This window comes from Corapipo altera, unplaced genomic scaffold (assembly GCF_003945725.1).
Source record: "Corapipo altera isolate COAL_440 unplaced genomic scaffold, ASM394572v1 0, whole genome shotgun sequence".
Lineage (NCBI taxonomy): Eukaryota > Metazoa > Chordata > Aves > Passeriformes > Pipridae > Corapipo > Corapipo altera.
In genome coordinates, this window is record NW_020884872.1 from 75,881,839 (window position 1) to 75,904,699 (window position 22,861).

At 38.4% G+C, this 22,861-nt stretch overlaps 1 protein-coding gene across 1 annotated transcript in view; it reads left to right on the forward strand.

The window, feature by feature from the left end:
• GUCY1A2 (guanylate cyclase 1 soluble subunit alpha 2) overlaps positions 1-22,861 on the forward strand; it is a 140,623-nt gene that overhangs the window by 73,059 nt on the left and 44,703 nt on the right. Inside the window, exons 6-7 of the mRNA XM_027651961.1 lie at positions 7,988-8,473; positions 20,849-20,992. Of these exons, the coding sequence (XP_027507762.1) occupies positions 7,988-8,473; positions 20,849-20,992 (630 nt within the window). The remainder of the gene's footprint in view (positions 1-7,987; positions 8,474-20,848; positions 20,993-22,861) is intronic.

Here is a 22,861-nt window from a genome sequence, read left to right on the forward strand (position 1 = left end):
AGGAGCCGTAGGAGTCAGCAGTGTGGAGAGGCAGGGCCTGGAAGCCAGGACTGGTCCCAGCCGCCCAGACCTGGAGCCTGGGGCAGCCCCAGCACTGTCACTGGCAACTCCCTGAAGCTGGGTATGGGAAAAGGTGAAGATTGGGCTGGGCCTGGTGCCCTTGGATGGTCCTATGGCCAGGCAGGTCAGGGCTGTGGAAGAGGGACATGGGTCCTGCCACAGCATTGCTGAGGCAGGGACTGACACCCCAGGGGTTGACATGGGATCCAGAGCCCTGGGCAAGGCAGAAGGAGCCCTGGGGGACTGGGCAGGGACTGTCAGGCCAACGGTGTCTTCAGGACCCTGACAGGCCATATTTAAGTATATGAAGGTATTTATTCATATTTGTTGAGTTCATCCACTCTGCTTCGGAACATCTGTGGGGGGATCCGACTGAGGAACACATAGGGTTGACTTACTACCTTGTGAAGAAAGAGATTCCTTTGAAGGAATCCTTTCCCTGTTATTTTTATTCCTCAGGGCTAGATTTATCTTGGACTTAACCAAGGAGCAGTCTGGAGTACCTTCTTAAAAGCAATTTCTGTGTTTTGAAGGAAGAAGATAAATCATAAATCGTCATGATCTTTTCAGGTGGAATTCACTGTTCCCTTTGGCAGACTAATATGTTATGGATAGTCATCTCTTTTACCTCTTCCCCTTTCGCATTTATTTGGCTCCATGTTTTGATTTGCCATGCGTACCTATGCTTCATGTGGAGCAGGTCCTATCTAACCCTCATTTGTTTGCTTTTAATCTGCCACACTTACTCTTTTGGTATAAAGAAATTACTTGAAGGTCCAAGTTTACAACTGAAAGATTTTAATATTTCTCTGATTATCACTCTCTCTCTTTTACATTATAGAACATGAATATATTTTCCCCAAAGATTTGGGTTTCCTAAAAGTAAAATGTTTTTGCTGCCATTCTGGGTCTGGGAGGTATCTATAATGTACAGAATTTGGTCACTTGGGTCTGAAGACTGCTGCACATTATGTAATACACCAGGGTTCCCTATAAGTAACCAGAAATTTGTCACTTTGCTACTGCGTGGAATAATATTCTTGTGACAATGCATTGAGCTGAAAATTCAAACTTGTAAGCAAATACTGAGAGTTATACTTTCACTAGAACCCAAGCATGTCCTGAGTTATGCTGAGCAAACAGTTTATTCAATTTCATCAGGTATCGATTGAAATAAATTATTTTTCATTTCTGTAGAGATGGTGTGTATTTCTCTTATATTTTTTTCAATAAAATATATGTGTAATGGAAGCTGGTGGTTTTTTATTTTTGTCTAAAGATAAGATAGCAAATCAGAATTCCATTAGAATACAAATTTTTCTTATTTTCATGAAAACTTTCTCCACAACTAATTTTGCTGACCATGACTCTAACTTACTACACCCTACAAGCAGAGTTGGAGTACCAGAAAGGTTGTAATGGCTGTTCCTTTTTCTCTCTTTAAGATCAGTCATGTTCAGCCTGTGTTGGTGGTTACCCAGCCACAGAGCAGTGTTAACTTTATGGGAATATCTAGTTTTTGTTTAGTTGAATTGAGGTTTGGAGAATTTAAAATATTGGTCCGTTAGATCAACAGAGAACTTATGCTTCCCTTAAGGTACTTATATAATGGCATTTAGGTGTCTTTAAACACACAGAAATACCTGCACTTCTATGAAGTCAGTTTATTCTGATAGGACGAAGGGTTAGCCGACCAGTATAGGCATCTGTGTCCAAGGCTTGTGCTCCCTTTACAACAGAAAAATGTAGGTATTTCTACACATGGGACACGATTCATTTGACCTTGACTTAGATGTCACTTGTAGATCATATGACATTTATTCTAGAAGCACCTGTTTCTGTTGTTGCCTGTAGAAGTGTTGAAAACTGAGTGAAGCAATGAATTCCACATGATCTCCACTTGCACTACATTAATTATCTCAGAAATAACTTGGGTAGTTTTTGTTTGAACACCAAATGATACCCTACTACCTCTCTCTTTCTTGTTTCCACCTAAACTTCTGTTAAGTCACTAGTTCATTCCTCTGCTTCACAGAAAGACTGATCCTTTGGCAGATCTCACAAATCCCCAGTAATGCAGGCTCCAGAGCCTTACTACTTAATGTTTCCATTCTCACTGTCCCAATGAATAGAAGAATATCCCACATTAAACTCAGTTTTTCCAATTTGAGCCTTTTATTTTTTGTTCATCTCACAGTCACAGAAGGTTGAGGTTAGGAGTAACCTCTGGAGGTCTGGTTCAACCCCCCTACTCAAGCAGGGTCACCTAGAGTCAGTTTCCGGCCCATGTCCAGGTGGTTTTTGAGTCTCTCCAAGGATGGAAACTCCAGAACCTCCACAGGCAACCTGTACCAGTGCTTGGTCACTCTTTGTTCTGATGTTCAGAGGGAACCTCCTTTGTGACAGTTTGTGTCTATTGCCTCTGGTCCTGGCTCTGGGCTGTCATCTTTGCACAGATATTCTCTTGAGGTGTTTACGTACATGAATAAGATTGTCCTGAGCCTTCTCATCTCTAGTTTAAACAGTCCCGACTCTCTCAGCCTTTCTTAATAGGAGAGATCTTCCAGTCCCCTAATCATGTTTATTGACCTTTGCTGAGTTCTCTTCAGCATGTCCATGTGTCTCTCATACTGGGGATACTAGAAATGGACACAGTACTCCAGGTGTGGCCTCACTAGTTCCAAGCAGAAGTGAAAGATCACTTCCCACCACCTGATGGGCTAATGGAGCCTAGAGTATTCTTAGCCTTTGACTCAAGGGTCCATTGCTGGATTATGTTCAGTTTGGTGTCCACTGACCACCAAGTCCTTTTCTGCAAAGCTTTTGCCACTGGATTTGTAGAAGAGTCTGACCTCTTTGCATTAACTCTAAGTGTATTTGAAGAGTTTCGTATGTCTACCCTTGGATTTTTCCTCTTTGTGGTAAACCATCAAATATTTTCAATTTTTTTTGTAGGTCATGTTTTTTAGACCTTTCATCACGTTCATTGCTTGCTCTTCAACAGACTCTCAATCGATCCACTTCTTTGTTATACTAAACAGGAACAGATTTGCCCATCTGAGGCCTGAATACTGGTGGTCAGAGTATAAGGATTACTTCCCGCGTTTTGCAAGCTCTATTCATACTTACATAGTCATTTATGGTGTTTTCTTTCTTAATGACAGCGTGACAAGTTGGCTTACATTCATTTGTTCCACTCTGTGGACTCAGGGCCACCTTCTTAGGAACAGTTAGCCTGCCTGTACTTTTTCCATTTGATTATTTCTGCCTAAGCATATTAATTGCCTTTGTTTTGAATAATGGTTTTAGCCCATTTTTTCAATTTAAGAGATTTTTTTTTTTAACTACAGTGTTGTCCATCATACCTGCAGCCCTTTTAGATGTGTCATGGAAACATTAAAAGCAGAGTCATTGCATTTCTTTCTGAAAGTGTATTGTTGTCTTGTGGAGTGTTCACAAAATACCCTAAATCCCTAAATATTTTGAAATACCTTGCTGTAAATGTTCCTGAGACACTGCCGTGTATCCTAGGACATTCCAAGAAGTGAATCCAGTTTTAAAATTTAGGCTAGCAGCTGGACCACCTTTCTAAAAGTCAGCATATACTCTTTGTACCTTGAGATGATGATGGTTTCCAGGTTGATTTGTCATAAGCTGATTTTACCCCAGTCTTTCCATCCTCTAAATATCTGTGGGCCTGTTAAGGAAGGAGATTTGTTTTTTCTTATTGAATTTGTTCATTGTATGAAGTCAAGCATGCATGCGTAACTTTATGAAAGTGTGGCTTAGCACTGTAAGTTTCTTAACCTACTCCCAATAAATAAAACTGAAAAAGAAGACTATAATCACAATTTGGGAAGGATTATGCACTGATCAAAGTAAAAGCAGCAGTTCCATTAAAATTTGTAGATTGAAGAGGCTGCAGAAAATATGGTCTGGCCTAATGAGAAAGAAAATTATTTTTTAGCCCCCCAATTATTTCTCAAGGATACCATCTCATATTTCCCTTAATATTTTCCAGGAGATGTGTATACCTTCTCTGTGTCAGTATTCCAAAATACACATATTTGTACAGAGAAGTATCCTTCCTCAGTGCAAAAAATGAGGGTTTTCCCTGTGTTTTTCCTTAAAGACTAGGCTGTGGAGTTGGCATTTGTTTCATAAGCTTTTGATCCTAAGGTGGCTTGCATCCAGAGTGTGTGCAGAGCACTGGATATTGTGTCCCTAATTTCATGGGATATTCTGAGTTGGAAGGGACCTACAAGGATCATCGAGTCCAACTCTTAAGTGAATGGCCCATACAGGAATCAAACCCATAATCCTGGTGTTATTAACACCATGCTCTAACCAACTGAACTAATCTCAGGATCATGAAGTAGCTGTTGGGGCACTGCTCAGTAGGAGACTCTTTCATGTTCTGAAACAGCAGCTTTAGAGTCTGTCGGATTTTCTCCTTGGGGAGAGAGGCTGAAGAATTCCTAAGAATCAGGAACTGTTTTCTCTCCTTTCACTGCAGTGGGTTTGCAGTGAAAATCAGTGATAGATTTTTTGTTTTTCGTCCCAGAGCTACTTAGGCTGCACCATCATTTCACAGCAACATAATACTGTAAAATATGGTGTGTAATTGCTCATTTCAAAGTGTTGTCTTATAGCACTGTAGATCAGGAGAATGTCCTCTGAAAATGGTAGAATTATTCTTATTTTACTCAGTGAGAATATAATTAAAGAGACAGGAAGGCAATGAAATATAGCAGTAATTAAATACAACTAAAGACAGAAATGTTTTGATCTTTCCTTGCTTCAAAGAAAGCTGGATGATGTAGGCTTATGGTCCATGTGTGAAGCAGTCCAGCTCTGGGGAGGTGCCCAGAAGCACGGCAAGCTTCAGGCAAACTCAATGTCCTATATCATCAGCTGTACTTTAAAAAACAAAGAAGAATCCAAGAGGCAAGAGAAACCAAAGAAAAGAGACAGAGGTTCATCTGGATAACAGTTGCAGACTGAAGTCTGCTAGAAGGAGTCTGAATCATCTCAGAAACCTCTTTGGAAAGGAAGGGGTTTTGCAGCAACTTGGAAGAGTGATACAGTCTTAGGTCTTCTCTACTGTTGTGCTTTACAAGACCTAAGTGTTTCTCCCCAGGCAAGCTGGGGAAGATTTGCATCTGCTGCCCTGTCCCCTGATTTGGCAACTTGAAGAGACTGGCAGGCCATTTTCTAAAACTACCCATCAATCATCAAAGAGAGCAGAATATTAGAATCAGTAATGTAACATGAAAGGAGTGATAGGAAGCATCAACAATTCCTGTTAAGCAGAGAAAATGATAGTAATATTCAGAGGATAAAGCTGAAGTAGCACTGAACCTTTAGGCAGTTTTAAGAAGCTAATCAGTTGTGTAGGGAGAATATCTCTGCAAAAGTTTCTAAAAGTGTTCTAGAACTCTTCAACCTTACTGAAGCAGGAGCTTGGCTCACCTGGGCAGAACAGATTATTATTTAGGCATTTTATAGAATTGTCTGTCTTCTATTACTTCTCACACGTAAGTCTTGAAGTGTTTTATAGGGTTGTCAATAGCATTGTTCCTGCTGCACTGAAGGGCCAAATAAGCACTCAGGGTTGTTAATTTGCCTGGAGTTACCCAAAAGCAGAGCAGAGGACTCCAGAGTGCCTGTTTTGTACATTATTTGCTCAGTCAGTGTTTCCTGAGAAAAATCCACCTGGGGAAGGTTGGTACAGTATATTAGCGCAAACAGAGATCACATCAAAGAGTTTAACACCTCAAATTGACAAAGGCAAAGCAGGAGAACAGAGGGATGCATTAATTTTCTTCTAGTCTCACAGCAGGTTAGCAGGAGAAACACGACTCCAAGCCAGGTGCCTTGCTTTGCTGACAAGCAGTCCACCCCCATGCCAGACTGGCTCAGCCAGGGTCTGTGGTCACACTCTCTCCTCCTGAGATGATACTCTATTATCACCTGGAGGTGGAAGAGAGAACTGTTAATATGAGATATATTTATTTTGCACAAGAGACAAGTTCTACAAACAGAAAACTCTCTGACAAAGGAGAACAAAATAAGAAGACAATTTAGAAATGCTGTAGCATGTATTTCACATTTGGCAACTTATACTTCAGAGTTAAAAAAATTTTGCATCTGCCCTTTTGAAAGTATGAGGCTGCATGCATGAAGAAAGCACCCATTTCCCTTATGTTTTGAGCAGGAAGCCATATGTTTCAAAAGCAGAAAAAGAACAGTTAGCCTTGGAGCATTAAATCTGCCCATCTAGGTAGCTGACTAGCTTTCTCACAGAGATGAATGTCCCAGAACAAAGCGGAGGAAACAAAGCTTAGAAGTGTAAATATTAGTAGGTGCGTGGGGACATAAATTAGAAAATTTGACAATTTTAATTACTTGCATTTACTTTCACCTGCTGAGTTCCCTGGCTGACATCAGAAACTACATCTGTTGGGTTGCTAGCAGAGTAGGCAGAGGGGATGGGGACAGGATAGTCTCAGTTCCCATGTTGACAGTAGAATCTGCACTGGCAGCATATTATCTGATGTAAAAAAAACCCTAATAGAAACAGGAGCTTCCTACTATCTCCCACAAACATGGAAAGTACCATATAGGGCTAGCTGTCAGCTCAGCAGGAACTTCCAGGCCTCTGGACACTTAAATCACAACATCATTACAGTCACCTCTGGATTCCGTGATTGAGGTTTTCCTATTTTACTTGGTAGGGTTATGGATGGAAGGAGGATTAAATGATAAAGTGAATCATATGACAGTGTGTGAACGCCTACACAATGAAAAAAAAAGGGTGTCAGGAGGAGAACTTTTTATTTCAAGGGATTGTGCGGAATAGAAAAACATAGATATAGGGCATTATGGTTCCTCACACTGTTCTTAGTTGCATAAGGTTTGTATGTTGTGTTTGTTTGGACTATGACATCCTTGGGATAAGGACTGTGGGTTTTTTAGATCACCTAGGACAACACTGCCCTGGTCTGTGTGTACTCCTGGAATGAAAACATTAATAATGATTGTTTTGCATGACAGAGGCTATGGCAGGCTATATTTTCAAAGAGGTACAGTTTGTCTGATTTAATTTAGCTTTCAATGTCCATTTCAGTCTGATATTTTTGTGCCTGACTGCAATCACAGAGCAAGAGGTCTTTGATCAACCCCTGGACAGCATCTAGTCATTTAATAGACACACGCAAAACCTATAAACCAGTGTGATGAACCATCTACTGTGCCTTTCCTACTGTTCCTTCTACTATTTTGCAAATACAAATCTACAGATTCTAACAGAATGTCAGTCTTCAACTCTGCTGCATGTATGAGAAGGGAAATAAGAAATAGGAGCACTAGAACTCTTTTTCCATGACATTTATTAGTTTATAGCGTTGTTTCTTACATCTGTTTTTCTTTGATTCCTCTATAAAATGGCCACAATTTACTTTTAAGAGATGCTTTGCTGAAAAATGGTGCTTCACCATTTCACTAACCTGCTTTCAGATAGTTGTAATTTTGCTTTAATTTTGTGCTTTTTATGATTTACAGCAAAATAACAAAGAAGCAACCCTGGAATTTGCTTTTAATGCCAGGTACATTCCAGAAGCATTATTTAGACAGCACTCTGAGAATACATGTTATTGTGGTTGCTTTCCTATTTAATTGGTTACAAATAGAATCCAATATCTGATTTGAGAATACTTTTGTGTCAGTATAGGCCCTTTTCTGACTCAGTTTAGTGCGTAGTCTGTGAGTCTCATTGCTTGAATAGGTGAATGTAAGAGGCTTCTGTATAAGACGCTACAGTTTGTGTTTATCATTTTAGCTGAAAGGGAAAGATGGGGAAAGTAGAATGAGGATCCATATCTGTCAGCTAATTTTTCTCCTTTTCTGAACTTTTTTTATTTTGCAGGTGATGGAAATTAAAGGACAAATGATTCATGTACCAGAATCAAATTCGATTTTGTTTCTTGGTTCCCCATGTGTGGATAAGCTGGATGAACTGATGGGCCGAGGCCTCCATCTTTCAGACATACCTATCCATGATGCTACTCGTGATGTCATATTGGTTGGGGAACAAGCAAAGGCACAGGATGGCTTGAAAAAACGAATGGATAAGCTGAAGGCAACACTAGAATGTACACACCAAGCCCTGGAAGAGGAGAAAAAGAAGACAGTAGATCTCCTTATTTCTATTTTCCCTGAAGAAGTGGCTCAGCAATTGTGGCAGGGGCAGCAGGTTCAGGCCAGGAAGTTTGATGATGTCACCATGCTCTTCTCAGACATTGTTGGCTTCACTGCCATCTGTGCTCAGTGCACACCCATGCAGGTCATCAGCATGCTGAACGAGCTCTACACGCGGTTTGACCATCAGTGTGGATTCCTGGACATCTACAAGGTAATAGCTCAAGTCCTAAGTTAGCAATATCTAATGGAAACTGAGACAGAAAAAAATCTCAGTAGCTTTCTTCCTAAATTGCAGACTTTCAATCATATTTCATAAAAATATGAAGACAATAGTTTTGTTTTATGTGAGAAAAACCCCAAATCTGAAATGTACCCATTGAAAATCAAATACTTTAATATGAAACTGTCACCATGGTGCTCCCATGGGAATATGGGCCTCATATTCCCATTTCCTACAGAAACATGCATCTCCTGTATTATAGCCTGGTTTCCTTTAGGTGACACATCAGCCACATCATCCTAAAGATGAAGAAGTGCACAGTGATGAATCTTAGCCCCTGCAGCTCCTGAGAGGCACTCAGTTTCAGCTGAAACATGAATGGTTTAGGGTTTAGGCACTTACCTTTCTTCTGAAAGAATTAAAATTTTCCATAAAGAGCAAAGCATTCACTGAAAAAATTGTTGTAAGAAACTTCAACTTCCACTGAAAAACGAGAAGAGGACAGCAGATGTCCATACACAGTAAATGTAATGAATGGGACTTAGCACTGGTGTGCCATGCTCCTTTACTACTCTGCAGAAAAGGAGATGTCACACATGTTGGTCCTGTTACAGACCTCATCATCTTCACTTCTTTTGAGTGGATCTGGTGTCCAGTATGTATTTGAGACAAAAAAAGAGGGGAGGTACAATTTAATAAATGCAGTGAAGATACTATCTGTGTAACTATCCTGTGAAATCTACAACGTGTTTTGTATATGGAATGCCTTAAATTTTGAGACAGGGGAAATAGAGCAAATTTCTTTTTATATCTTAATGCACAAAAGAAAAAACTGTGTTGCAAAATCGTATATTGACTTTTTTATTCTCTCTGAGGTTTGCAAACTAACAGTTTTCAAAATGTTTCATAGAGTATTTGTTGATAGGCTGTAGAGAAAAGGTCTCACAAGAGTGCTGTAGCTTTCATTTTTAGCCTCTAACACACTTTAAAAGGAATTGAAAAATAATTATTACACACATAAATAATAATCATGGCTGAAAAGTTACAATATGTACTACAGATAGAACTGAAAATGGTATAGATAAAGATTGGTAGGGCAATATTCCAAAGTAAATGATCACACTGTAAATAGGTTTTGTGCTCCTGGGCTAGGGGTTTGTATTAGTAATACTCAGAAGCCAAAGACTGTGTTAGGAGAGGACTGCAAGGGAAGATACCAACCCTCATTAGATGATTGTTACAGCGATACAGTCAAAACCAGATGGGAAGTTTGATCTCAGTTTGTATGAGTCTGGTGTTGCTGCACTAGATTATGACCCAGCTCTGAGAACAGGACTTGTAGAACTTCTGACCCACAGTCAGGATTGACCCTGCTTCACATGCTGTGTGTTCATATGCTTCACATAGTCACTGTGGTCCCAGGTGATTAATTTTAGCTGTTCTGAGATATTCAGAACATTCTTTGTTGAAAACTATGGTTGCAAGGGAATAGGATATACAGTATGCAAAACTCTCTGACAAGACTGCAAGGAAGGTTGGTTGAATCCTGTGAGAACACTAGGAAGGGATATTTATGGATATTATACCATTTAGACCATAGTTTTCTGCCTTTCACCTAGTTTTGTGCTACTTTAGACAGAATGATGTTACTGTATGAAAATACTGTCCTGATCAGTGAAAAAAGATCATTGCTGAGTTAGTCAAGATAAGATATATGCATTCAAAAAAAGGAATAAGCACTCCCATGTGGAGACTGCCATGCAAGTTTATGAGCAAAGGTATCAATAAAACCTGTTTTTCTTTGGAAGAATGGCTTACACCTCTAAAACCGTTTCTCCACTGTTACTGCCTTAATATAGGCGGTTCCTTCTCAGATCCTTTCATCCTGGATTTTCCTTATCTCCTTCATGTCCCCTGAGCCTTCCTTGCTTCCCACTACAGCCCACATATGAGCAAGGCAGCATGCACTGTGGCTGTGTGTACTTTTTTCTCCTCCCCAAATCCTTTTCAGTTTGTTGTTTTTCTTTTTTAACCAGAAGTCTGAAAAAACTACTGTGTAAAAAATGAAGTGAAAGCGACTCAATTGAGTAGTACAGAAAGACAAAGCTCAGGCAATGAACTCTTTTTCTTTTCCTTAGAGAATCAGGCTTAAAATAAAGTAACAATTATTTTGAGAAAAACATTCACATTTTAAAATGAAAATGGTTTTTGTGTTTATATCTTTTCCATTTGTTTCAGATGAAATTCTGAAAGCTAAGTGTATTACTAGGAATAATCACCACCACAGCAGCTATGATTTTAGAAATTATTGTCAGGCGATGAATTTTAGATACATAATCACCACTATTTGTATCCACAGCCTGCCTCAAAGATATACTTGAGTAACTAGGCTACAGAAATTTATCATGTGACCTAAATATACATCAAAAGAGATCAATTTTCAAATTTGCTTGTTTTTAAGCAGCATGGTAAGAATAATTTGCAAAGATTATTTGGCGAGCACTTCTGAATATCAAATTCACTGTTTTGTAAACAGAAAATTAAGCAAAATTCATTAAATAAATTCCATGCTATAAATTATTTACTCAGCTTTACTGTTACAGAATTTTGAATTCAGAACCTTAGTACTTCTAATCTTGGACTCAGACAATGAATACAATATTTTCAATTGTCTCATGCTGTTCATCCAGAGATGTTTATAGAGAAATATGGCACAGAAAGAAGAACAAAGATCCTCACATTAAACAAGTCAGACATAGAGGGCAAATAAATGAGCTTTTGGATACAGACTAAGAAATGCTTTGAGAAGGCAGAAGGGTGATGAACTAGATTTTGAAATTTTTTGTAAATGAAAGTAAGTAGCTATCACTGATGAGATAGGGAAAGGTTGTCCAGTAGATGGACGCACAGGTAAGAGTGACACATACAGATGGTGGACTCAGAAAGTGAATTTCACAGCAGCATTTGGAGAGGATACAAATCAGGACACATTACATTTGTTCAGGCTGAGGGAGAACATTGCAGTAATTGAGATGCATGGTGTTATGAGCCTGGGTGACAATTTTAGCAATCTAGAAGAATCTGTGTTTTAGAGAGTGAAACTTCAGAATGAATCAGCTGACATACAGTCTTGATGAAAAGATCAAGAGGGACACTCTTATGGTAATCACAGAAGGGAGAAGAGGTGAGAGAACTGAGACCTGGTAATGCATTTGGAAATTGGTGCTGCTGACTATCAGAGCTAATTATATTCAGCTTGGAGTTGAGGAATGGGAGAAAAAGATGATGTCAAGCAGGGAGTGCAAGTCAAGGCAGTGTAGACACAGAGGCTTGGCAAGCTAGTGTCTGTGGACATGGAAGTAGAAACATGAACTCAAGGAGTAGAAGTAATGGGAGAAAGTTCTCAGTAAATTTTGGAGGCTGTTGCTTTGGGTAAAATATGTACTGGGTGACCTGACAGTTTTCGCCTGTTTTTTTCTGTATCTGAGTTCCTGTTGTTTATGAGCCAAGTGCTGGGAAATGATGCTTCAGTTAAGCCATCTATTTGTCAAATAAGCTATTTATATATGCTGCAGCCATGTCTGATGGCATTTAAAACTTAACCTTGCAAACTGAAATCTTCCCTGTTTAAGATTCCTGTAGCTTCTGTTTCTCCTCCACATAATATATCTTTGACATTGGTTCATTCAAAATATTTTTTTCTTGTAGGCCTGTGTAGGCCTGCTTTCTCAGCTCTTTTCCCTTCAGTTTCCTTTAACTACTGCGTGGAGTAAAGGCAGCATGTTCTGTGGATGGTTTTTTGTCTGTGTGTGCACTGGCTGTGTGGCTTTTTGTGCTGGCTGGGTAATGTCAAGCCAAATAGAGCAGAACCAGACCTGATACTGTAGGTGTTAGTCTCTTTGTCCTTTCTCTGAACAGGGCAGCATTTGTCCTTGAAGACATTTGCAGATTTTCCCAGACAATAAACTTCACTTTCTGTGAAGTGCTCAGTCCCACTTTCCATGTCTAAGCAGAGTCCTAAGTGTTTTTGACAATGAACTATTGTCAGCTGCCAGAATTTCTTTGCTTTGTTGTCAAAACTTTAATTGAAAGTTTATTGAGTATTTATTGAATAAGACAATATAATTACACAGGTTGATTTTATAGTTAGAATACACAATTTTGTTGTGTGAATTTCTTCTTTCTTTTTGGTTTCATTGTTTGGCTAAATTGGCACTCCTCTCTGAGGGGTGCCACACACATACCTCCAAGTCTTTTACCAGCTTCTTTGAGCTTTTATTCCTGGCAACACAATACAGTTAGTGTGTTAGATCTTCATTTTCTGATTTTATATGTCTAATTCTGGCTACAGCCTCAATTTTTGCTCATTGTAAAGACCTGAGACTGAAAAAGGATGGGAAGTCTGGACTGCTCTGCAATCATTCAAGGCTGATACTCACCAGTTTTGAAAAATGTTGTTTATATTTAGGTTGTGATATAATGCTTTTAGGAACCTGATTTTAAACTCACATTTTCTGAAAATATCACTTTACATTTTTGTAGTTGTCATTAAAGTTACAGAAATCTGTATTCATTTTACAGAAGATACCAGTACATTCTCAGTGCCATGACTATTCCCTCTTGTGAACTGATACATGTACATATTCATATATATGTTCTCAAGCTTACTGTCAGTACTATAATGACTAAAGAATACTGCAATGACCAGGGTCATGAGCTTCAGATTATTTGGAAGTTTTTCAGGCTTTATGTTTCATAAGTTAAAAACCATAGTCTCCAAGTTTTAATGCAAAATCTATGGCCACTATTTTTATCTTCTTTCTATCACTTCTGCAATTTTAACCTTTTAAATTCAGTGCAACTATGTGGTCATTTTGAAAAGGTTTCAAATTTCTAAACTTCAGCTCAGGCATCTGCAAAATGCAGGAAATGCAATTAAGATATGTAAAACGATAGTAGTGTTCTTACATAAGCAATATGATAGACGTAAAATATTGTGATATACCTGTTCTTTAAAATGGATAGGTGCAGTTTTGGGGATTACCAGTGTTCTAGGTGTTGCTTTTTCCTGATATATTAAAGTCAGTGAGTTTTGAATGTGTAATAGATGAAAATGGGTAATAGAAAAAAATTTCCACTGCCCAGGAGCTTGCTCTCTCCATGGTGCCACCCAGCCTGCTAGAGCTCCCTTCAGCACATTGTTCTGTTTGGTCCCACCACAGAGGGTTCCTGAACCTTCTTCCTTTCCTTGCTTTGAGCAGGCTGTGACACTGACTTTTTTCATCTTGAACTCTCTGCCCAAATGTGGACTTGCTGGCACGCTGGTGTGTCTTACTCCAATATGAAGTCAGGGCAAAGCTGGGGCAGCTACTTTTTTTGGAAACTCAGAAGTCTTTTTGGGCTAAGGGGGAGAAAAAAAGAAACACAAAAGGTTCCATGGATTTTCCCTGCAGATCTGGTGTATCACCACCCAAGAACTCCAGAATATTTTAAGACTTCTCATTACTTTAAGCATGTACTTTTCCCCAGCCTTGTGAAGGATTTACACTTTTTGTCTTTAGGGAGATCTGCAAATGAAGCAAACAGACATGCAGGCTCCAGAAGAGTTATTCTTTGCCTTATAAACACAGAGTCCTGCACAAAGCACTAAAACATCTCTGCATGTTCCCCTGCAATATATCACCCAGGAATCCTCTAAAGAGTGTAGGACTTCTGTTTCTGTATATAATTTCTTCTTCAACAACACCATACTTGTATATATTTTCTTTTTTCTTTTTTTTTTTTTTTTTTTTTTTGTCTCTTACTTTTCTTTCATCTGAAAAGCTCGCATTTGTTTGTAAGCTGTAGAATCTACATCCAGCTTACAGGTCCTGGGACTGCTTACTGCTTTCTAAGTCTGCAGTTTGTGTGTTAGGCCTGACCATAAGCTGACCTTTAACTGGAATAGGACTGAGCAGGATATCTTCCTGGCTCCATATTCAGGAGCAAGCCTACACACTGCAGCTAGACAGGAACCATGGCTAAGAACATGCCCTGTTACAGCATATGGGTCTCCCTGCAGCTATGTTTTGTAAAATACCTTCATTAATACTTAAATCCTTTTTTTCTTGTCAAGCTTTTCTGCCTTCTAAATTTTAGTATTTCTGAGGGACTAAGAAAACAAATTTTACTTTCTATTAGCTTTGGCTCGTTTCATTTTTAAACAGTCTGGTATTGTACCACATTTAAAGTATACATAGTACAGCCATGACAGCATATGGGTGGACCTTCATATACCAAGATGCAACATTTTCATTCATGCAAATAACATTCATAATCATACTTTAATTTTTTAAATTATTTAAATGAATATGGAGTATATTTAAGTTAATAGGAGCTAGATAACATATGAATTTCAGGACAAATAAATTAAAACTTGTGTAACCTTGAGGAGGGTGTTATGGTTCACTAGTAGTTTAAATACTGGGGATACTTATACCAAATTAAGACCACTCTAATGTCTGGAGAAGAACAGTCACATTAAACTCAAACATGTGTCTTAAGTCATACATGATTATTTTAATGTTTTCTTACAGACATATTTAGTCTGATTTTTGCAAATTCATACTTGCCTACAAAAGAGAGAAATCATTTATGCACTCTGACTTCTGTATTCCATGATTGTTTTGTGCAAACCTGATGCCGATATCATGTAAACTGCAAGTCTTTTAGCACGTCTCTCTTTTAACTACTGAAAAAACCCACCGTCTTTCAAAATACTAGATAATAATTCTACACAGCAAGTACTATTTCTTTTTTCTTCCATAAAGAAAATAGCACTCTGGATTACAGTGCAGACGAAAGAGTTTCTCCATATATTGCATACTAAAAGATCTGTGCTTAAGACTGCTAAGTAGCCACCAACGCACTTGCAACAAACGTGGGTAGAGCCCTTCCCAAATCTTCGTTCGTGAAGCCTGGCCATGATGATGATGAAGGTGCAATAGAAAGAGTTCAAACACAGCTTTTCCTGCAAAATGCTCCTGAACTTGCCAGTATGGAGCATCATTAAACCCACTAAATAAGATACCCTCAAGCCCGGTAAGACCAATAATTTCATAACTAGGCTTTTGGGAAAGGAGCTTGGTTTTATAGTAAGTCATTTCTTGTAAAAAATGAGCTTTATGAGATGAACAGCTTTCTAAACTTCATAGGTGGACACTTGGAATCTGTTCCTGTTCACATGGAAAGAGTTTTCCTGAAGTGTTTCCAAAAGCAGAATATCCTGTCATAAAAGTGTTGCAAAGTTACTTTGAAACTTGAGCACAAGGTTTCATTGCTTAGGAATTAATTTTGAAAAGTTGAGACAGAAGCTAAGGGAGTGAAACACTAAACAGAAACTGAAGGAGATTCTTGGGTCCTTTTGGAGACAGTTGTGTTCTGAAATACTATCTTGAAAACTTTAAAATCCTCTCAAAAAAAGGAAGTTTTTTATAATATCTCAGAGAATCTGGAAAGCTATAAATAATAGTGTATCCCACATGTAGAATTAATTTCAGCAAAATACCCCAGACCTAAGTGCTTTAAACTGACAGATTTTATTAGGCTTCACAGTGTTGCACAATTCAACTGTTTCAAAGCTTTTCTGACAAATTTGTGCAGTGGAAAAACATATAGAATGTTTCAAAACGTAAACTAAACTGAGTCTTAATGTCTATTCACACAACAGCAAGAAAACAAACAGGTTTTAGTTAATTTGAAAAAGGACAGTAGCTATGGGGACAGAAAAGTAGATCTAGAGCTACTTCAGGATCAGGTATACTTAGCCAAGCTCAGAGTAGGCTTTTCCAAACTGCATTGCACCACTTGCAGAGAAAGAGCACACACACTTTATCTCTTAGGGAAATAACCTTATCTGGTTTCTCTCTGGTGTGTTTATTAGTTGTTTCTTTCCTTAGAATCTGTATTTTAGATTAAATGACTTGTTCAAGTCTTTCTGCCATAAGCTGCACAAAATACTTCATGTCTGCTCTCCCTCCGCTTAGTGATTAATAACATCCCCTGACCTGCGTGCCAAAATATGCATGCCAAGATCCAGGACTTTTTGAGGTTAACAGGATCTTGTTGTGCTGACAAATGGTATCATAGCACTAACAGTCAACATACTCATGCAATCTTTCTCCTGTTTTGGTGTACTTTATGGAAGCAGGAACAATGCACGCTGGGGTGCACTTTCAAAGGCATGGAGCTCACCCAGAGTCTTCTGAGAATTTCACAAACTAAGGCTTTGCAGTCTGTGGCCATCACTGGTTTTCAACCATTTCTCAGAAAAAGCGTGCTGATGACTGTGTGGGAGGGGTCTTGCAAATCAAATGACAGTCTGGACATGGAAACAGGCAATTAAGCAAAGATACACACATTAGCATCCTGCTGTAATAAATGGGGAAAAAAAAGAGGTTTCCAGAATTCAGGATGGAATACATCATGCGCTGGAAGTTCATTTTTCTCTTTAGTTACTATAGAAGGAGTATAGAAGGAGTAGAGACGAGTAGATCAAATTGGAGGCTTCATTTTTGTGTGACTGACACTGGATAATGTGAGTTCCATCCTGAATGACAATGTTGTAAACTTATTACTGATCTGCAGTGATATATCTGGAGAGTGATTTGGGTAGAATTGAATGTGGGAGATGTCAATGACATCTTGAAGTAGAATATAGATATCAAATAAATTGTTCCTTGTGATGAGAGCTGAGATGGCTGCCTTAAAATAAAAATAAAATTTAGAGAATCTCAATTTTCTTCAGTCTTTGTCGTATATCAGTTCTGCTTGCTGCTGAACTAGAAGCCATGGAGAGGAATAAGGAAGCCCAAATGATAAGTCTGAAGCATTACTTTGCCATATACCATGGCCTTTTTCTTATTTTCCTACTGTACAACTTAGGGCAGAAAACGGATGAAAGAAAAGCCCTTTGAGAGATACCAGTAACTTCAAAGGTTTCCTTTAGAGTTATACTTGCAAGAATTTCATCTTAAGGCTGAATTTTGCTGTATTCCTTTAGAGTAAAGGCTTTTCAGCTTTCATAAAAGAAATACTATGTAGGCCAGTCTTGGAGATAGAATGAAACATGGATAAACAGGATAACGAAAATTTTGTGAAGGCAGAGGTATTTACTGTAGTACCTGATAACTTCCAGTTCAAGGTCCATTCCCATCCTGAATCTTGAATTCATGCTGGGGTGAGACTTAAGGAGCCATCTCCTTATATATAACGCTCCCATGGAAATACAGCCTGGGTGTGCAGGAAGCTAAGATGTGCTCTGTTAAGTCTAGGCTGAGGAGTACATATAGAACTTACTCTGACTTTTTTCTTTAAGAAACCATTTCCTTGGAGAACAAGGCATACCATATAGTTAAATCTTGGGTTACAGCAGAAACTGCCATAACTAGTGCATTATAATGGTCCGTGTTTGATAGTATTGAATGTGGGTACTTGAAGAAGCACAAGAAGCCCCATGAGCTACTTATGAAGTGTCAGGTACATACAGCAGTCTACTTTCTAGCATTTTTATTATGAGACTTTACATGGTAAAACACAAGGGTTATGTTCTTTATCACTGTGTTTGCTGAAGCATCTATGAAAATCCTTACTGTCTGTAGATCTGTTTGATTGCTTTAAAAAACTTGCAAAATTCTTACAAGGAGTAAGACCTTGTTGTCAATAAGTTTCTCAGATTTTCCTCTTTTCTAATGTCATTTTTTTTCTCTTGCTCTCTCACCCTCCACCACTGTGAAGAGCCCGCCTCAATCTCCTCCCATGCCCTGAAACCATCTCTGCTCCAGGCTGGACAAGCTCAGTTCTCCCAAACTCTTCTCTCAGGTGCTCTAGCTGCCACCATCTTGCTGGCCCCTTCTGAGCTGGATCCAGTTTATCAGTCTCTGTCTTATACTGAGGGGCCCAAAACTGTGTGTGGTATCTAAGTCTAATGAGTGCTGAGTAAGGGATGATAAGCACTTCCCCGATGTCTTTTCCTACAGCCCAGGCTATCATTGGCTATCTTTGTTCCCAGGACTCATTGCTGACCCATGCACCATTTGCTGCCCACCAGGACCCCCAGGATCTTTCCCAAAGAGCTGCACCTCAGGAAGTTGGCTGTATCAGTTCCAGAGAAATTCTTTCCCATGGACAGGACTTTGCACATGTCCTTATTGAATTCCATGAGCTTCCAATTCATCCTGCCTCTCCATGTCCCTCAGGATGGCAGCCCTGCCCTGGAGCAAATTGACTGGTCCCCCTATTTTAGTCAACTGTACGCTGATGAGGGTGCAAATAATGTTATTATCAGAAAAAGAAGCACAGATTTTGTTGTAAAGGGCAGATATATCTAAAAATTCTAGATAGTTTTTTTAACAAACTTGTATTTTGAAAAGTGTTAACTTACTACTTAATACACATTGCGTGCACCTAGAACGATATGTCTGTATTTGGGTAGGAGAGCAGAAACATGCATAGGCAACAGGCAAAAGGAGACGCAGGTTAAGATGGAAAATAACACTCTTCAGTGCAGCTAAAAAACCCCAAACCAACACACCCAAACCAGGAGTTGTTTTTCTCAAAGAGAAAAGTTAAGTGAGGAAGGCAAAGAGCATTAAACTACAATTACATAAACTGTTACCCGTTTCCCTGCTGCTTATTTCTGCTTTTTTTTTTCACTCTCAAGCTCTTAAGGAGGAAACTGATATAATTGCAACTGGTGTTCATTATTATTTCAATATTGTAAAATGAAGTTTTATATCCTCACAACAGTAGGATGGTTTCAGGCTCTGATCACTTACTCATAAGTGATCAGAAACAGTTTAGTAATGATCTCTTTGGCTAAATATAGCATATACACTTTATACAGTGCCTGTAAACCGGGTGTGGAATGTAGAGAAATTGTTTAATATTCCAAGTTTTTGCCAACCTAAAATTACAATGATTACAATCACATACTTACTTAAGCAGAAATAAATATTTCTGGTGATTAGTATAACAGAAATGGGTGAGACCACAAGAAGGATTTGATGCATAGGTAACCACAGCTGAATTGGAGGAAACATCTGTTGCTCTATGAAAAGGAGGGTAAGAAATCAAGACATGGCTGAAGAATATCTTTATCTGATTACTCTGTCTAAAGTTTATATATATGATACATTTATATACATAATCTATATTTATCAGTGGAATAAACAAAAAAAAATAAAATTGAGCAGCGTAATATATTTTTCCTCAAACCTGTATGACTGAAAGGCTTCCTTTTCTCAAGGAAGAGCATCCTTGAACAAAGGATAGTTATACAATTCATACATATTTACTTTCCAAAGTAATCTTGTATTCACTTGATCCTCTGTGTATAACATGAAGGCACCCAGGAATGTATAGACCGTAGTTCTTTATCCTCAATTAAAAACCAGATTAGTTATGTAGCAAACCCAAACTAATTCTTGAGGTCTGGCTGGGCATGTGTTAATGGACTGTGTATGAGAATGTTACAGATGTATGGGCAAGCAGATTGCACAACACAATGCTGTCAATAAAGCTTGAGGGCCTCAAGATTTCTCAGGCTGCCTTTACCCAGAGCCAGAGGGCTTCTGCAATTCATTCTGCTCCTGCTTCCTCCTGAGGGACAGCTTTCTTTAAAGAAAATCAAGGATAAGAGAGAGGTAAGGCCTGTCTGATGAGACCAGAGGGATCAGTCTGCTAACTTCATGCCTTTCATGTAGGGAATTCAGAGTCAGATAGCCTGTATAGTAGAGAGGGACATCAATTCATATTTGAAAATAACAGAGAAAGGTGTAGTCAAAAGTCTGTAACAATAGCATCTATTTGTAAATTATCCCTACAGCAGGAAGAGCTACCCACTAATGAGAAGTTATATACTCTTCAGTGTTTTTTATGGTGATGTTTTGCTTTTTCTAATTATCTTCCTGATATAATTTTCTAGCGCAGCAAATACTAATTATGAATTATAATTATGTAGCACTATTCTTACCCAACAGCAAGCTCAGCCAAGATAGTGTGAAACAAAGCTGCAAGCAATCTCTCATTTAAGAAAAGGCAGTTTTCTGTGTTACTGCTATGGAAAAATGTTGTAGTATCTCAGCTGATGATATACACAGGTCTAGATTATCTTCTTTGGTTATAATGGTGACAAACCACTATGCAACTGCAAGTCAGGTTTTGACTGCACCTGTTTGCAAACTCAGGTAATTATGCTCCATCGTCTAATTGCTTATTTATGGATATTTTGCTCACATGTTTTAAGCAATTCTATTTGATTGCAATCCTAATGGTAGGGTTCCCTTCTCATTATCATACTTTAACATTCGATTCTTCTAACTGCTGCAGGTGGAAACAATAGGCGATGCATACTGTGTTGCAGCAGGGCTCCATAAGAAAAGCCTTAGTCATGCTAAAGCCATTGCCCTAATGGCATTGAAGATGATGGAGCTTTCAGAAGAGGTTCTCACTCCTGATGGAAGCCCTATTAAGGTAACCCTTTTTGCTCTTTATTCTCAGCTAGTCAGTGATATGTGGACCTGATTCATTACATCATATTCTGTCAGTAGAAACCTGCTTATTGCTAGGAGAATTTACAATTGCATCAATATGTCACAGTCTTTTTTTGTGTACGTGTATTTCACTGGTGCTCATCAACAGTCATGTAAGCTATGCCCTATTTTAGTAAGCACAATAGACCACACGGACAAGCTGTTGCCTTGTTGTATGCCTTAAATGCCTATTTGTGGCTGAAGGTCACTCCTGGAGCCTTTCTTGCCATTCAGTATCGTGTGAGAAGAAGACGATTCCCATGATTCAGGACTGTCCCATGCTACAAGCAAAGCACAGTATGCAATGGCAACAAAGAAATTCACTTCAGGAGTAAGCACCTGATCTGAACTTCAGCAGTAGTGTAGTGGCTCTCAGAAAGTTCTGCAGCTTTGAGAGGCCACATGCCTCTTTTCTTTAGTTGTAGACCTGCATGAAAGACGAATGTGTAGACTATCTGTTCTTTCTCAGTGTTAATTTGCTTCCTTCCTGTGCTACTGTAGTTACTTTCCCTATGTTTGGTATGAAGGTAGCAGGAGGAGGAAAAACAGATATCCTTTTATACCATTTTAAATTCCACTGCTGTTCTGCTTTTTGATCCTATACCAACTTTGTAACTGCTGGTGTTTGGAATTGGTAATGTTTAGGAAGGAGAGATGGAGATGTAGCAAGGAAGAAAAACCATGGAGATAGACATGTGCCTTTCTTTTCCAAGTGTCAGATTATATGTTGTTTTTATTATGTGTTTTCACTCCTCTTTTTTGGTTAAATTGTTCTTCCCATAATACAAACCTTCTGTTTTCCAAGAGAATGGGAGTATTATGGGAGTATTATGTACTATGTAGAACACTATTCAATACTGTCTAAAGCCTTTAACAAAAGCTATATGTGGCTGGATGAGAAGGCCAGACAGACTTCCCACAGGATGATTTATATCATGGTTGAAATTAACTTTGTAAACTGCAGTTCCTTTTGTCTGTTAAAAATGAAGGTTACATCAAAAACGTGTCCTTTTTTTCCCCCCGTGAAATGGAAAGACAGTTTTGAAGATTTAAAACTTGAGAGAAAAGTGATAATTTTTAAAAAAAATGTATTCAGAGGTGTTGTTAAGATGATTCTTGAGCAAGAAAATTGTATACCTATGAATTCCAAATCTTCCTGATTTATTAGTTAGGTTATATCTTGAACTATATTCCTTGAACTCTTTGTGTATGGTGAATCAAGAGAGATTTCATCCAAATGATTTGTTCTGCCCAGAAAGTATGGATGCAAGGCAACCAAATGAAGCAATTCTATGAAATATGGCAACATGATATTCAAATAAATAGATATAGAGTTCTGGATAAAATATGTTTAGGTATTAATGATGCTTATGAATTTTTTAAAATGTCACAATAAAATATTTGAGTGTTGAAAAATGTCCACATATTCAAAAGAATACCTTTCTGAAAAAATATGTTGGACTATGGATCTTGAAGAAAAATGGTTTTAAAGCACTGAACGCAGAGCAAGCATTAAAAGACAAATTTTTTCTGAGGATACCAGAAGACGTAGCATTTTCAGTTTTGATAAAAGACTATTTCAAACAGTTATTAATTTAATCCTATTAAAATATATTTTCTTGATTGATTTTATTTCTCTATTTTTCCAGTAACTATGGACGATTAACATGTGCTAGCTATACTGTCACATGCTGGGAGAGTGGTCTTCCAGGTTCTCTTTATCTTTTGACTTTCTCTTGAGTAATTGCTGTAATTGTAAGGAAATTTTGAAGGTGTTTTATTCTGACAGTCACATTTTGTGACCATTTTC